A 13,655-nucleotide genomic window follows, 5' to 3' on the forward strand; every position below is an offset into this window, starting at 1 on the left:
AGGGGAGGAAGGACAAAGGGTATTATTGTTGGAGTCTGCTACAGACCACCTGACCAGCAAGAAGAAATGGATGCTGCCCTCTGAACAGATTGGTAGAGTAGCCAGATATCAGAACCTTGTAATTATGGGTGACCAACTTCCCCTATGTGTGCTGGGGAATTTCCTGACCTGCCTGGCCGATAACTTCCTTTTTCAAAAGGTGGAGGAAGCTACAAGGGACTCGGCCATACTAGACTTGTTATTAACCAATAGGGAAGAATTGGTAGATGAGGTGAAGGTGGTGGGGACCTTAGGGGGAAGTGATCATGTCCTCCTTGAATTCCAGTTGCTGTTGGGGGGCCAAGGAAGTTCGTAGCCAGACTCGTAGGTTAGATTTTCATAAGGCCAACTTTGATGAACTCAGAGCCTTGTTGAGAGTCATTCCGTGGGGGAGTGTGCTGGAAGGGAAAGGAGCAAGTGAAGGGTGGGCCCTTCCCAAACATGAGCTTTTGCAAGCTCAAGCCCTCACTATCCCAGCAAGACAGAAACATGGTAAAGGCTCCAAGAAACCGATGTGGATGTACAGAGAGCTCCAGAATAAGCTAAGGGAGAAAAAGGTAATGTTCAGGAAATGGAGAGAAGGACAGACCTCTAAAGAGGAATATATGAGGGTTACTAGATACTGCAGAAAAGCCATCAGAGGCCAAAGCTCAGTATGAGCTGGGTCTGGCCAGGAGGGCTCGCTACAATAAGAAAAACTTCCACAGATATGTGAGAAGCAAACGCAAGGTAAAAGAGGCGATTGGACCGCTGTTGGGAGTAGATGGAGAAACTCTGATGCAAGACAGAGAAAAAGCAGACGGGCTTAATGACTTTTTTGCCTCTGTTTTCTCCCTGAAGAACTCAGGCACATCTAGAGATAGTAGAAAATGTGACAGGACACCTCAGTGGCTAGTTGACATTGACAGAGAAGTTGTGGAGATGCATCTGGCTGCGCTGGATGAATACAAATCCCCTGGGCCAGATGAGGTGCACCCAAGAGTGCTGAAAGAACTTTCTAGAGAACTTGCAGAACCCCCGTCCATCATCTTCAAGGCCTTCTGGAAGACTGGGGATGTGCCACAAGATTGGAGAAGAGCGAATGTTATCCCAATCTTTAAGAAAGGGAAGAAGGATGACCCGGGAAACTACAGGCCAGTCAGTCTGACTTCTGTTGCTGGGAAGATATTAGAACAGATTTTAAAGGGATCAATCTGTAAGCATCTGAAGGACCGCTCAGTGATCCAGGGAAGTCAGCACGGTTTTGTCCATAACAGATCTTGCTAGACCAACCTGGTTTCCTTCTTTGACTGAGTAACCAGCTTACTGGATCGGGGGAACTCTGTTGACGTGATTTATCTGGATTTCAGTAAAGCTTTTGATAAGGTCCCCCATGACATTCTGATGGACAAACTGGAAGACTATGGACTGGACTATAGGACAGTTCGGTGGATAGGGAACTGGTTAGAGGACTGCACCCAAAGAGTGGTGGTCAATGGCATTTCATCAGATTGGAGGGAGGTGTCCAGTGGGGTGCCAGAGGGCTCAGTTTTGGGCCCAGTACTTTTCAATATTTTTATCAATGATCTGGATGAAGGAGTGGAAGGGCTGCTCATTATATTTGCTGATGATACCAAATTGGGAGGAGTAGCAAACACCCAAGAAGACAGAATTAAAATTCAACAAGACCTGAATACTCTGGAGAAGTGGGCAGCTGTGAATAGGATGCAATTCAACAAAGACAAGTGCACAGTATTACATCTGGGCCACAAAAATGGGAAGCACAAATACTGGATGGGGGATACACTTCTGGGCAGTAGTATATGTGAAAGATCTTGGGGTAAGAGTGGACTGTAAACTAAATATGAGCAGTCAGTGTGATGTGGTGGCAAAAAAGAACAATTCAATCCTGGGTTGTATCAAAGGGGCCATAGCATCGAAATCACAGGAGGTCATAGCCCCTCTCTATACTGCCTTGGTCAGGGCGCACCTGGAGTATTGTGTGAAGTTCTGGAGGCCTCACTTCAAAAAGGATGTGGACAAAATCAAGAGGGTGCAGAGTAGAGCAACGAGGATGATCAGGGGTCTGGAGACTGAGCCCTACGAGGAAAGGCTGAGGGCCTTGGGAATGTTTAGTTTGGAGAAGAGGCGATTGAGGGGGGACATGATTGCTCTCTTTAAGTATCTGAAAGGCTGTCATTTGGAGGAGGGCAAGGAGCTGTTTCAGCTGGCAGCAGAGGGTAGGACCCGAAACAATGGGCTTAAATTACATGCACAAAGGTACCGGCTGGATATTAGGAAGAACTTTTTCACTGTCATAGTAGTTCAAAAGTGGAATCAGCTGCCTAGGGAGGTGGTGAGCTCCCCTTCACTGACAGTTTTCAAGAAGAGGCTGGATGAATACTTGTCAGAGATGCTTTAGGCTGATCCTGCACTGGGCAGGGGGTTGGACTAGATGGTCTGTATGGCCCCTTCCAACTCTATGATTCTATGAATAAAGATAGAAATGACTACATTTCAGAATATGGTAAGAATGTAACGTAAAAATTCAGGACCACCATGATCCACCAGCATAGTACCATGAAACAGTGCGCCAATATGTCTACCATGAGTGGTGTGAAATGTACTGAAATTTTAAACGCACACATCTTTGACAGAATTATGACTTTGTTTTTCAAATAACCTTTCTATATTTCATTTCTTATTTATTTCTGTTGCAAAGTAAAGAATGGGCTACAGCTTCATAGTTTTCCTCTACCTTTGAAGCTGCTAGGAACATAGAAATCTTCTTCTTACAATTTAGTAATAGTAGCTTGTATGGGTATTCTGGCAGAGCAACAGCAATAGCTTCCTTATAGTACAATCCTAAGCATGTCTTCTCAGAAGAACAACCTACTGAATTAGGGACTAACTCCCTAATAAGTGTGCCTAAGACTGCAGCTTAAATCTTTAAAAGGTGAAGTAAAGGCTTCCTTCATGGATGACATATTACAACAGCTCTTCACAATGTTTACTTCTGAAACAAAGTATACCTCCACACAGCAAATCATATACTGAATTAATTTCACCTGCCATAACTCTACTGACTGTGAAAGAAGGATGGGAGCCAGGTATTTACAGCAGCTGGAGCACTGGACTGAAGCAGTTTTAGTGCTTACTAAGGGCAAATCCACATTACTCATTCTAAGTCGCATGTTCCCCGCATTCCCCACGCAATCCTGAGTGCCGGTCACATTACCTCATTAAACAGACGCATTTCATTCGTATTTCTCCCGAATATGTGGTCACAGGTTTTCAACGGGAGATCCAATGCGCAATTTACGCGGTTTTTTTAAAAACCATCCCCCCTTCCTGTCTCTCCAGCCATTCCAAGAGTTCCTATTGGCTGATTCAACTTGCAAGTGCTCTGTAGTCTGCAAAAGACCATTTTTGACTTCATAGCATTAGAATTATTGATTATGCTGTTTCTGAATCAAATCTGGTAGTTTGAAAAATCATTTTGGGGTGAATCCATCCTCAGAATGGACTCGCAAAACTTCCTTTTTAACTGTTTTTTATTTTTTTAATTTTATATTACTGTAATATCGAAATTACAAAATATCGAAATAATGATACTCCAAGGAAGTGAAACTTCAGTAAAATTCAGGCACTGAACTGTCCTGCATAGGAAATGCCCACGAAAGCTTCCCACATGCTTCCAAATTTCCAAAAAAAGAAACGGGAGAGAGCCATGAGTGCTGTCAGTGGGGGAAAGAGAGGCATCATTATCTTCAATGATGTTTCTTTATAAGGCAAGATCGAAATAATGGAAAAGTGTGCTCAAAAAAATTTTAAAAAATGGGCGGGGAAAAAAAGGTCCCGCCCAAAAAAGCGGTTTTCGAGCAGCTGTGTGACCGGAGGGACGCGCGAGAAAGACGGATTGGAAGCAGGAATGTGAACGAAGAGGAAAAAATCGCGGATTGGAGGCAAACGGAAGATATCCGATAAACATGCGGGTAATGGGTGAATGTGGATTTGACAGAATACAGATAGGTGCTCGTACCTCCATTTTTCTTCGTTCCACCCACAGCGTTTAAAATATAATATTCCCATCAGTCAATATCTTAGACTGAAACGGAACTCTTCACATGATGTTGATTTTAGGGAAAGTGGCACCCAATTAGGGAAAGCACTGGCTAGCAGAGGCTACCCGCTGTCAGCTATTAATTCAGCTAGGAATAGGGCTGTGAGGACACCGTGGGAACAACTATTAGTCCCAAAAACCCATATAGGAAATAAACATTTGAAATGGGCACTTGATTACACCACTCTGGCCACCCCCATTTGTCGAATTGTTCGGCAACATTGGCATCTTGTGAATAACATCCCTGGGTGTGAGGCGAGCCCCGACATCGGTCTCCATAGAACCCGGTGCCTCAAAGACCTACTCACCTGTTCCGAATTTAAACAGCAGAATCAACCACATAGCCTGGCTAACCCCGCACCTAGGGGACACTTCCAGTGCGGGTACTGTAATGTTTGTGCTCACATGGTTAAGTTTGAAGAACTATTCCCCGATTGCCGGGATATCCCAGGTGGCTTTAGTACATGTAGGACACCTAACGTGGTATATGCAATTCGTTGTAGCTGCCCCTTAATCTACGTGGGCAGTACAACACAACCCCTTAAAATCAGGGTACAGGAACACATTTCCAGAATTCGCAGTCAGGTTAGAGAGGCACCACTGGTCCAGCATTGTTTAAATCATCAGCACAACCCCAGAGAACTTAGGATAACAGTTGTGGATATGATCAGGGAAAACCTTCAGGATAGTCCCAGGAGACTATTACAACTTGAAACAAGGTGGATCTTTAAACTCGGGAGCTTGGCACCGGGGGGGTCTCAATAGCGAAATGGACTACTCATGCTTTTTAGGATAGTGTATAGCCACCATTGCTTCATCCACTAGATGCCCTTTGGGGCTGTATAGAAAGGTTTCATGGTTATTGACCTACTGATCTGAGGATTTATGTATATCGTTTATGTCGTTGGCATGTTCCTTTAACGTTACTGTTCCGTTGGATTTGGCACGTGGTGTAAGTAGCATTGCCTTCTGTACTGCCGCGTAATTGTTGTAATTGTGTTTGTTAATTGCTGTAATTGGGCCAATTATTCACTTCAGTGTTTGTGATTAAGGGAGCCTTTCCTCTGTATGATTTCTGTCTGTCTGTCGATCCATGCGTGTAATGTATTGAAGTTGGGAAAAGAAGGTATAAGCAGCAATATTTGAGTCACCAGTGTATTGGGGACCGGTGAGTAGATGGAGTAAACATAGATAAATATATATAAAATTGAATTTTTAATGGATGTTAAAGTGAATTTGATTATGTCATACTCTTGTCTACAGTCCATGTTTAATCGTGCCCAGGAAGAAGTATGTTATATACGAAACGGGAATTGTATAAATATACACGCATAATCCCGTCGGCACTTTCGGAACAGTTTACAGTTTGGACTGGAGCCACCCAGCATCTACTTCGGGACTCTCCATTTATAACCTTGTATGCTGCTAAGTTTCCATCATATACAGTTTATGGACACTGATCCCTAAAAACCTTCTCCATAATGATTTGGACAGAAAACAAGTAATTTTTATCATATTTATTGCACGTTGGGACAGAGAAATCAGATATTCTTATTGTATTTATTGTATATTTATCAATTTGTATATTTATATAATTGCACTTTGCACTTTGCACCTTTGCACTGAATATAAAGAATTGATAATTTAATATTCCCGGAATTGTCTGTTACAACTAAGATGAAAGAAAGCAGCTCAGATAGGGCTGCAAGGCAAATAGTGGGAGACTGGAGACATAGGGTACAGGCAGCGGCAATGCTGTGATAATCATAGAGTTATCCAGTGATTTCTAGAGAAGCGGGACTTCATTCCTGGGTTTTCTCCAGAAGTGATATCACAGAGTCAGGCGATGGCTATTTTAAAAATTTTCACAAGTTTACACTATTCTAATCTATTGAACTTAATGGGCTTTGAAGGATGTAACTCTGCTTTTGATTGCATTGTGCAGTTTAGAGAGCCCTTCTTTAAAGCAGTCTTGAAACAGGGAGCACACGCACACTTCTCAGCCTACACATATCTACAAATTTCTCTATATTTATAGAAATGACCATGTTTTTATGGCTTTTTCTTCTTTTCCAGATGGCTAGGCTGTAAAGACAATTCAGCTTCACACATTTTCCTTCAGAAACAAGGGAAGGTGGGGAAATTACAACTCCCCCGAAGGTTAAGATTCCCTCCCCATGCCTGATTTCATTTGTGTGGGTTTATTATTGTACATTATGGAGGAGTTTCTGTGATAACCATTAATTGCAATAACAGGATGTAAACCTCTGCTTAAATGCTTCCTGCAATAAAAACAAAGCCACAGATACAGCAAAATCTCTTTTTCAAACAGGGCTTATTAAACGCTTGTGCTTACCCAGTCGAGGGGTTCATGATGCAGCCTCCTTTGTCAGCAGATGACTTGCAATTGCAACCCCTTTCCAATGTATCATGGTTCATTCCAAAGTTGTGCCCCAGCTCATGAGCCAGAGTTACTGCTGCTCCCAAAGGGCTGTCTGAATGATCCTCAAAGATAAACAGAGACAGAGAGATGGTAAAGTTCACTTTACAAATGACAAATCATTATAGCTTAATACAATGAAATGTGCACAAACTCAACAGAGTCTAACAAATGGAGGCCTGCAAGGACTTGAGGAGGGGCCTTTCCCACATAGTCTCTTCCCCTCCTCTGTTTCTTATCTCCTTCCCACCCAACTTTGTCTGCCTCCTTGTCTCCCCCACCACCACCACTGGCAGCCTCTTACATTTGGCCCAGTTGCATGGTGCCAGCTGAGCTAGGCCCAGATGCATAGTGGGGAACCTGCAAGGCCTTGCAGGGGGTATATCACTTTCTCCTGTATTCCCCTTTCCCAAATACTATTTCCTCTTTGCCTTGCCCTGGCAGCCTCCATATGCTCACCTTTCCCCATATCCTTCCCTCCTTCAAACCTACTAAACAACTTACCTTTTATCTGTCCCCCCATCTTTATCTACATATATTAATTTACATGATTTATATATCACCTTTCTCCATAGTGGAGACATAAAGCAGATTATATTATTTTCCTTGCTTCCATATTATCCTCACAACAATCCTGAGAGGTAGGTTAGGCTGAGAGAGTGTGACTGGATCAGACATCCAATGAACCTCCACAGCAAAGTAGTGCTTCGAAACTGGGTCTCTTAGATCATATTCTGAAACTTTAACCGCTACACTATAGTGGCTTTGGGGGCAGGGCTGCTATTGAACAGAATCAAACAGCCAGGCCTGGGTGAGTCATGGCAGTTGCATGGTATCAAGTCACGTAGTGGACGTTTCTTGTCCCTGCCCGAATGAGTCTTCAATCAAAGCCCAAATGGACCTGGAAGGGCCCTTCCTCCTCCTCCTGCCTTTTACTGAAACAATTCAAGCCTGGAATACTGGCTAAACTTTTATGATTGCCTAGCAACAGTTCCAGAGAGCATTTAGTTAAAGCTACAGGTGCTCCTTTTATGATTTAGGGTTTTTAAAATCCCAAATGTTTTTTTTTTTAAGATTTCAGATGTTTCTGCAAACCTGGGAGGGTTATCAAGTTTGTGGAAAGATTTATCTTGTCTGTTCATGGCACCAGTCTCCAGATTTAAGTCTTCATAGATCAGGGCCACTTGGCTAATTTATATATACAAAGACAAATGTCCTGACTGACTCATCAACGCCCAGCCCAAACCCCTGGACCTAGAAACATGAAATTTTGGCAGGACATTCCTTTTGTGATGCAGAGGCTCACTAAGAAGGGATTTTAAGAAATTCACCACCTAAGGAGGTAAAAAGGAGTAAAATGTGTTTTCCCGTAGGGATACAACTTCCCTGTATGGCTGGCAGGCTGTTCACCCGCCCCCCACCAACTGCCACGCTTCCCTGAGGTCATTTGCATATGCAACCTTGATTTGTCATCTCTCCAACATTCTAAAGAGTATATACTTGCTATTGGGAGTCACTGAATGTGTCCTGAGGTAAAAATACACCTCCCAGTCTAGGGTTGCTAATCTCCCTGTAGAGCCTGGCTTTCCTGTGTGGCTGGCAGGCTGATGGGTCAGCTGTGGAACTCTGTGTTCTGAGGTAAAAATTAGGTAAAGGAAATTGCAGACAGTTGAAGAAAGACAGTACAAGACTCCTGAAAAGGGACTTTATATAAAAGTCAGTATGGCAACTGAGTTTTTAAATATTCATGGGGAGATGGTGCCTTTCTAGGGGCCATTTCAATGCAAACCTCTCACATGAACCTGCCAAAGGGCCCACCACATCGGGGCCATTTCTACACTACTTACCTTCATCTGGAATGCTGCAGAATGTCACGAAAAAAACGCAGAAGATAGCGTCTTCTCCTGCAAGTTTTGCGCAATGTCATGCAAAATCCGCACGAGAAGATGCTATCTTCCGCAATTTTTTCATGACGTTCCACAACATTCTGGATGAAGGTAAGTAGTGTGGAAACAGCCCTTGCCTCCCTCAGTCCAACTCCACCTCAAACCTCTTGCAGAAATCATCTCTTACTGCCCCCAAGAAGCCTCCTGGCAGACATTGTGCAACATATACTGATGCTAAAAGGAGGAAGCAACTTAGAGATGCGGCAAAGAAATATGCACATCATACTCCTGTGTTGCACTGAGCAGGAGTGGCCAAGTACGAGCAAGTCCTGAGTCCAAAGGAAAGGTTACCATCCCTGCAGGCCTGGGTACAGAAGTGACAACCCTAGCAGACCTAACAGCCACAATATACCCTGATATTGCCATTATCAGGGAGTAGTCCATGAACAGGCTGTGCAAGCATGCCATTCTGACCCCCAAGAATGACAAGGCTGCCATCATTAATGAAACACAACTTAACTCCCTCGAAAGGGCAGAAATGGAGTACAGATCTGTGGACTCAGTGGTGCAAATGGATGATGTGGTCCACTACCCTGTGGAGTTCCTCAACATGCTCAACCCTCCTGGCTTCCCAGCCCACAAGCTTCTCCTCAAAGTGGGGGCTCCAAAGTGGGGGGAAACCACCAATGAGGTCTACAAAGAGGTCCTTCAGTAGAAAAAAAGCACTATAATCTTTTCCTTTTAAAAATCTGTTCAATAAATCTTACATTTAGTAATTCACTTCATCAGTTTTAGGCATTAACATGCTTCGCTTTATTCAAACACTTTTGTGAAGCTCAGGTGCTATGCTATTATACTATAATACCAACTCCCCCCCTCAATCCAAAAAACGTGACATACCCATAAATATTATTGTTATTGTTATTAAAGAAGAAGAAAAAGATTTAATACAAGAAATGATAAAACCATAAAATACAAACAAGAAAGGGATTAAAATTAAACATAGCCATAAATATTATAACTGGATTTAAAGTAGTTAAATACAGTAGCGAAGAATGGGCATCAAGGTAGTTGTACATAAACTGTTGCTGATGTGACTTATGGAAACAGTAGCTCAATTATTATTGGCAAAAAAACCCCAAAACCAAAACTTTGACTGCTGTCTGCTTGACTCATACATGCTGTGATGGACAGGAGACTGACCTGTCCCTGAAAGCTAAAACAGCCCCTCTCAGCTGTTGCATTCATGAGCCTATGAACGTGCTACTCCAGCATCCAATCACGTTTCAGTGGGAGGATGGAAGGCAACACAGCAGCAGTTAGGTGATGTCTGCCTCAGTGAAACAGCATACGATTTCATGTATAGTTCTGCCTGATTTTGTGGCTGAGCGGTTAAACTCTACTTCTGGGTGAGAACTAAATTGTGAGGACTGTCTCTGGTGATGAGCAGGCCTTGTACCCTTTAGTCTGACTATTGGAAAAGAGAAGGCTGGTATGGGTGGAATCCTGAGTGTGAGAGAGGATTTGACCTGGTGGCTAGTCAGTGAAAGCCTGTTTGTACTTGAAAGCATTAAACAGAATTAAAATCACAATCTGAAGCCATAATTTATGTGCCTCAGCCAGCTTTCTCATTTGACTGTTGGGAGCCTGGGCTGCTGATCTATTATTTAAAAACAACCTGTACATAAATAAATCTTCTTGGTTATTTTTGTAAACTTCCTGATATTGAGTTCTTTTTATTTACTACAATACTTACCTCATGGCAGCAAACCCAATGCCTTTACACTCGCCACCATAAGGACATCTTACCATAAAAGCCTAGAGGACCAGAACAGAACAACCTTGGAGAGGAAACTGAAATAAAGGAGTAACACAATTGAATTGCCTTATATAGATGAGAAGAGCCCTCTAACCCATATTAATAGATACTGTGTGTTGAGGCCTAGGGGCAGTGAGTGTCTGAAAATGGCCACAATGTCTAACTTCCCAGAAGTAAAGATATGATTTAAGGAAGGATGTTGTGGTTGAGGGCCAAAAAGGTATTTGTATGTAACAGAGACTTGTAATCACTAATTTTACATAGACTTTGTTAAGATAAAAAGTAGCAAGAATGAACATAATTTTCCTATATTTTAAGTAGATGTAAGTATTAATAAACTTGTTTGGTGTTTGAAGTTATAAGATAATTAGTTATCAAGTGGAACAGCACGTTACTGTTGGACAGAATGCTAAAATCCTATACATACGGGATGCTGAATTGATTTGAACTTTTTTTATAAAAGGAGCTCCTTGCTTGTGACCTGGGCCGTCGTCACATGGGCATCTCTTCCGTTAAATTTACAGCATATAGCGTCCTACCTGTTATCGGCACAGTAACGTTTCTTTGGGTCACCTAACGGCTCTTCGTGCCACCAGCTGTCCACACCGAAGCACTCTGTTCTGTTCTCTCTAACCGCGCAGAAGCAGCTCCTCCCCCTTTTTAAAAATTATTCTGGCGTTTAATTCCGCTATAACGGAATAACAGCATATAAACATTCCGTTAGAGCAAAACATTACGACCCTTTTGTTTTTCCAACTTTGAAATTATATAAATAGCCCTTTGCCCGCAGAAAACTCCCTGTCCGGCGTGATCCCCATCGCTGAAGACACTGCCATGGCGATTGAGTCATTTTTACTTCAGCAGAAAGTTTGCATTGTGTTATGTCGTTATGGCGTTATAAGGACATAATAAAATTTTAAAAAGGGGAGTCGCAGGAAGAAATGGATTCTGGGATTGAAGGGAGGGCATAGGACGTTGCGAGGCGAAATACATCGATGAGAGGCATTCACACTGAGGTACAAAATAGCGCGACTATCAAGCACAAAGCAGAAGAGAGAAAATCGCTGCAGTGTTGGAATAAGGTGGGTGTTTGCCGGGAAATAGCGCCATTTTAGTGCTAAATAAAAGCCCGTGTGACGACAGCCCTGCTTATCTTTGGAGCTAGATACTTTCTGGTATTCATGTAATTGCTCTTCTTTAATGCAGTTATGATAGATAGTATTGTTTCTGTTGATTTAGCTAAAGTTGAGAATGTTGAATAATCATGTTTAAATAAAAGCTTAGAATGGAAGCAGAGATTCTGTAATATTATTTACTTGTTTGCTCTATCTAATAACAAACCCCAAACCTTATTGAGGTGTACCTCTTTTGAGGATAGATTGAGATGGGTAGCCATGTTAGTCTATCCGTGGCAGTAGAAAAGAGCAAGAGTCCAGTAGCACCTATAAGACTTAACAAAATTTGTGGTAGGGGATGAGCTTTCCGGAATCAGAACTCACTTCTTCAGGCTTTTGTAAGAAGTAAAATAATTTGATATAGGAAAGCTAACTAGATGTTTCTTAAGAACATGCCTATACCTGAATCAAGCCTGACCACAGTCATCCAGAACAATTTCAAAACAAACCTAGTTTCCAAAATTATAAAAGGCTATGTGGACTACCAGTTGGAAGAAAAGGCCTGTCACACATGCCTTCTCTTATGCTTGATGCATACATGCCAACAGTCACACAGGATGATCTCTGAAATCTCTTACAAACAGAGGACCCACAATGAGTTGCGGGGGGAGGGAATCTAATTTTCTCTTCCTCACAGTTTCCTCTTTCTCTTCCCTGAAAGCCCCTTTAGCCTCTTCCCTTTTCCTGCTTCCTTCTCTCCTTCCCACCAACCCACCCACCTACTTCTATGTGCCGCCCTGTCTTCAGCTTCCTCTCTCCTTGGTAGCCTCCCCCATAGCTTCCATATAATGGCTGATGTTGAAGAATAACAAGTAGTTAGGCCTAGGTGTCATGCAAGTTGGGTGGTGTCAAGTAGCCTAGTGGCTGCTGGCTCTTTTGAGTTGTCCCACAAAAGCAAAACAGCCCTGGAAGGGGCCTTGCCACCTCCTTTCTGTGTGATCTTATATTCAAGTGTACTCTATCTCCCTAGCAGTGCATGTGTATCCACAATGGCAGAACAAGTGTAAGATCTTTCACTTGAGTGTTCCCTTGTAATATGTCTTCTTCAGAGAGACTCATTGAAATGCAGCATACTTACTTTGCCATAAGTACACAGGTCAGAAAGTCCACAAACAGGAATACCTGGATTTCAACCAATTTATCATCAGATTTAAACCTTTTATACGTTTATGTGCCGGGAATGATGAGAGATTCAGTAACTGCACCAAAGAGTTTACTTTCCTTTGGAATGAGAAACTACTAGAGTTACATGGGGCCCTTTGCGAAGCACCCCCCTCAAAATATGTAAACTGAGCATGGAAGCCATGCCGAGCATGGAGGAGCCATGAAGCACTGAGGCACATGGTAACAGTGTGTAAAGCGGTACCAAGTTTTTCCAATTAATAAATTTTCCCAACATTTTTTAAAGGGCAATTGCAGCCATAGAATCACAGAAACATAGGGTTGGAAGGGACCTCTCGACTCATCTAGTCCAACTCCCTGCACAAAGCAGGATCTTGATTTGCCTGTGGACTACCAATGCAGGGAAGAGTGCTGCCTGTACATGGTTTTGCCAATCAAAATCCCACCATTTTAAAGGGGAAAAGACAGGGCGCTTGACTTTTCCTGATTAAAGATCCAATAGCAGAATGGTGGGGTTGGTTTCAATAAACAAAACTTTGTCTGAGATAGAAGGGTTAAACCCTTTCTTTTCCCCACACCATAACCCTTTAAAAATCACTAGGAAGATCCAATCACGAATCTCTTGGCATCTTGTCTGCTTTGAACCTCAGATCTTTATTTCCCTTGTTTTCCATTTTCTAGCCTCAAAATAGCTAATTTTTTTGCCATGGACACACACACACATTTCAGAACCATGAGTTCAGTCCCCTGGCTCTCAGTCGTGTCCTGGCCCAGACTTAATGGGCTTTTGGAAAAGCATCTTCAAGGCATTAGTTGTTACCAAAAAAATCTTCCGCTATTTGCTGAATAAAAGACTAGAGAAAAAGCCATCTCCTTATTTATTGCCACACTATAGCATTCTTGTGTTCACTTGTTTCAGCAGTGCAATACTGCTGCAATGTTGACATCACAGAACAGCACTGGCATGACTATCAGTGAACTTTGTCCTAAGCATTGTTGGCTAGTTTGTTCAGCATGTCTTACAACTGGACTGTTGTTCTCATAGGAATCTACAGAACTAAACTGGTTTAAA

The 13,655-nt window shown here is 42.6% G+C and overlaps 1 protein-coding gene across 1 annotated transcript in view; it reads right to left on the reverse strand.

The window, feature by feature from the left end:
* The window catches only part of ADAM12 (ADAM metallopeptidase domain 12), a 391,488-nt gene that overhangs the window by 92,382 nt on the left and 285,451 nt on the right, over positions 1 to 13,655 (reverse strand). Inside the window, exon 11 of the mRNA XM_054982517.1 lies at positions 6,498 to 6,646. Within this exon, the coding sequence (XP_054838492.1) occupies positions 6,498 to 6,646 (149 nt within the window). The remainder of the gene's footprint in view (positions 1 to 6,497; positions 6,647 to 13,655) is intronic.

Source organism: Eublepharis macularius, chromosome 6 (genome assembly GCF_028583425.1).
Source record: "Eublepharis macularius isolate TG4126 chromosome 6, MPM_Emac_v1.0, whole genome shotgun sequence".
Taxonomy (NCBI): Eukaryota; Metazoa; Chordata; class Lepidosauria; order Squamata; family Eublepharidae; genus Eublepharis; species Eublepharis macularius.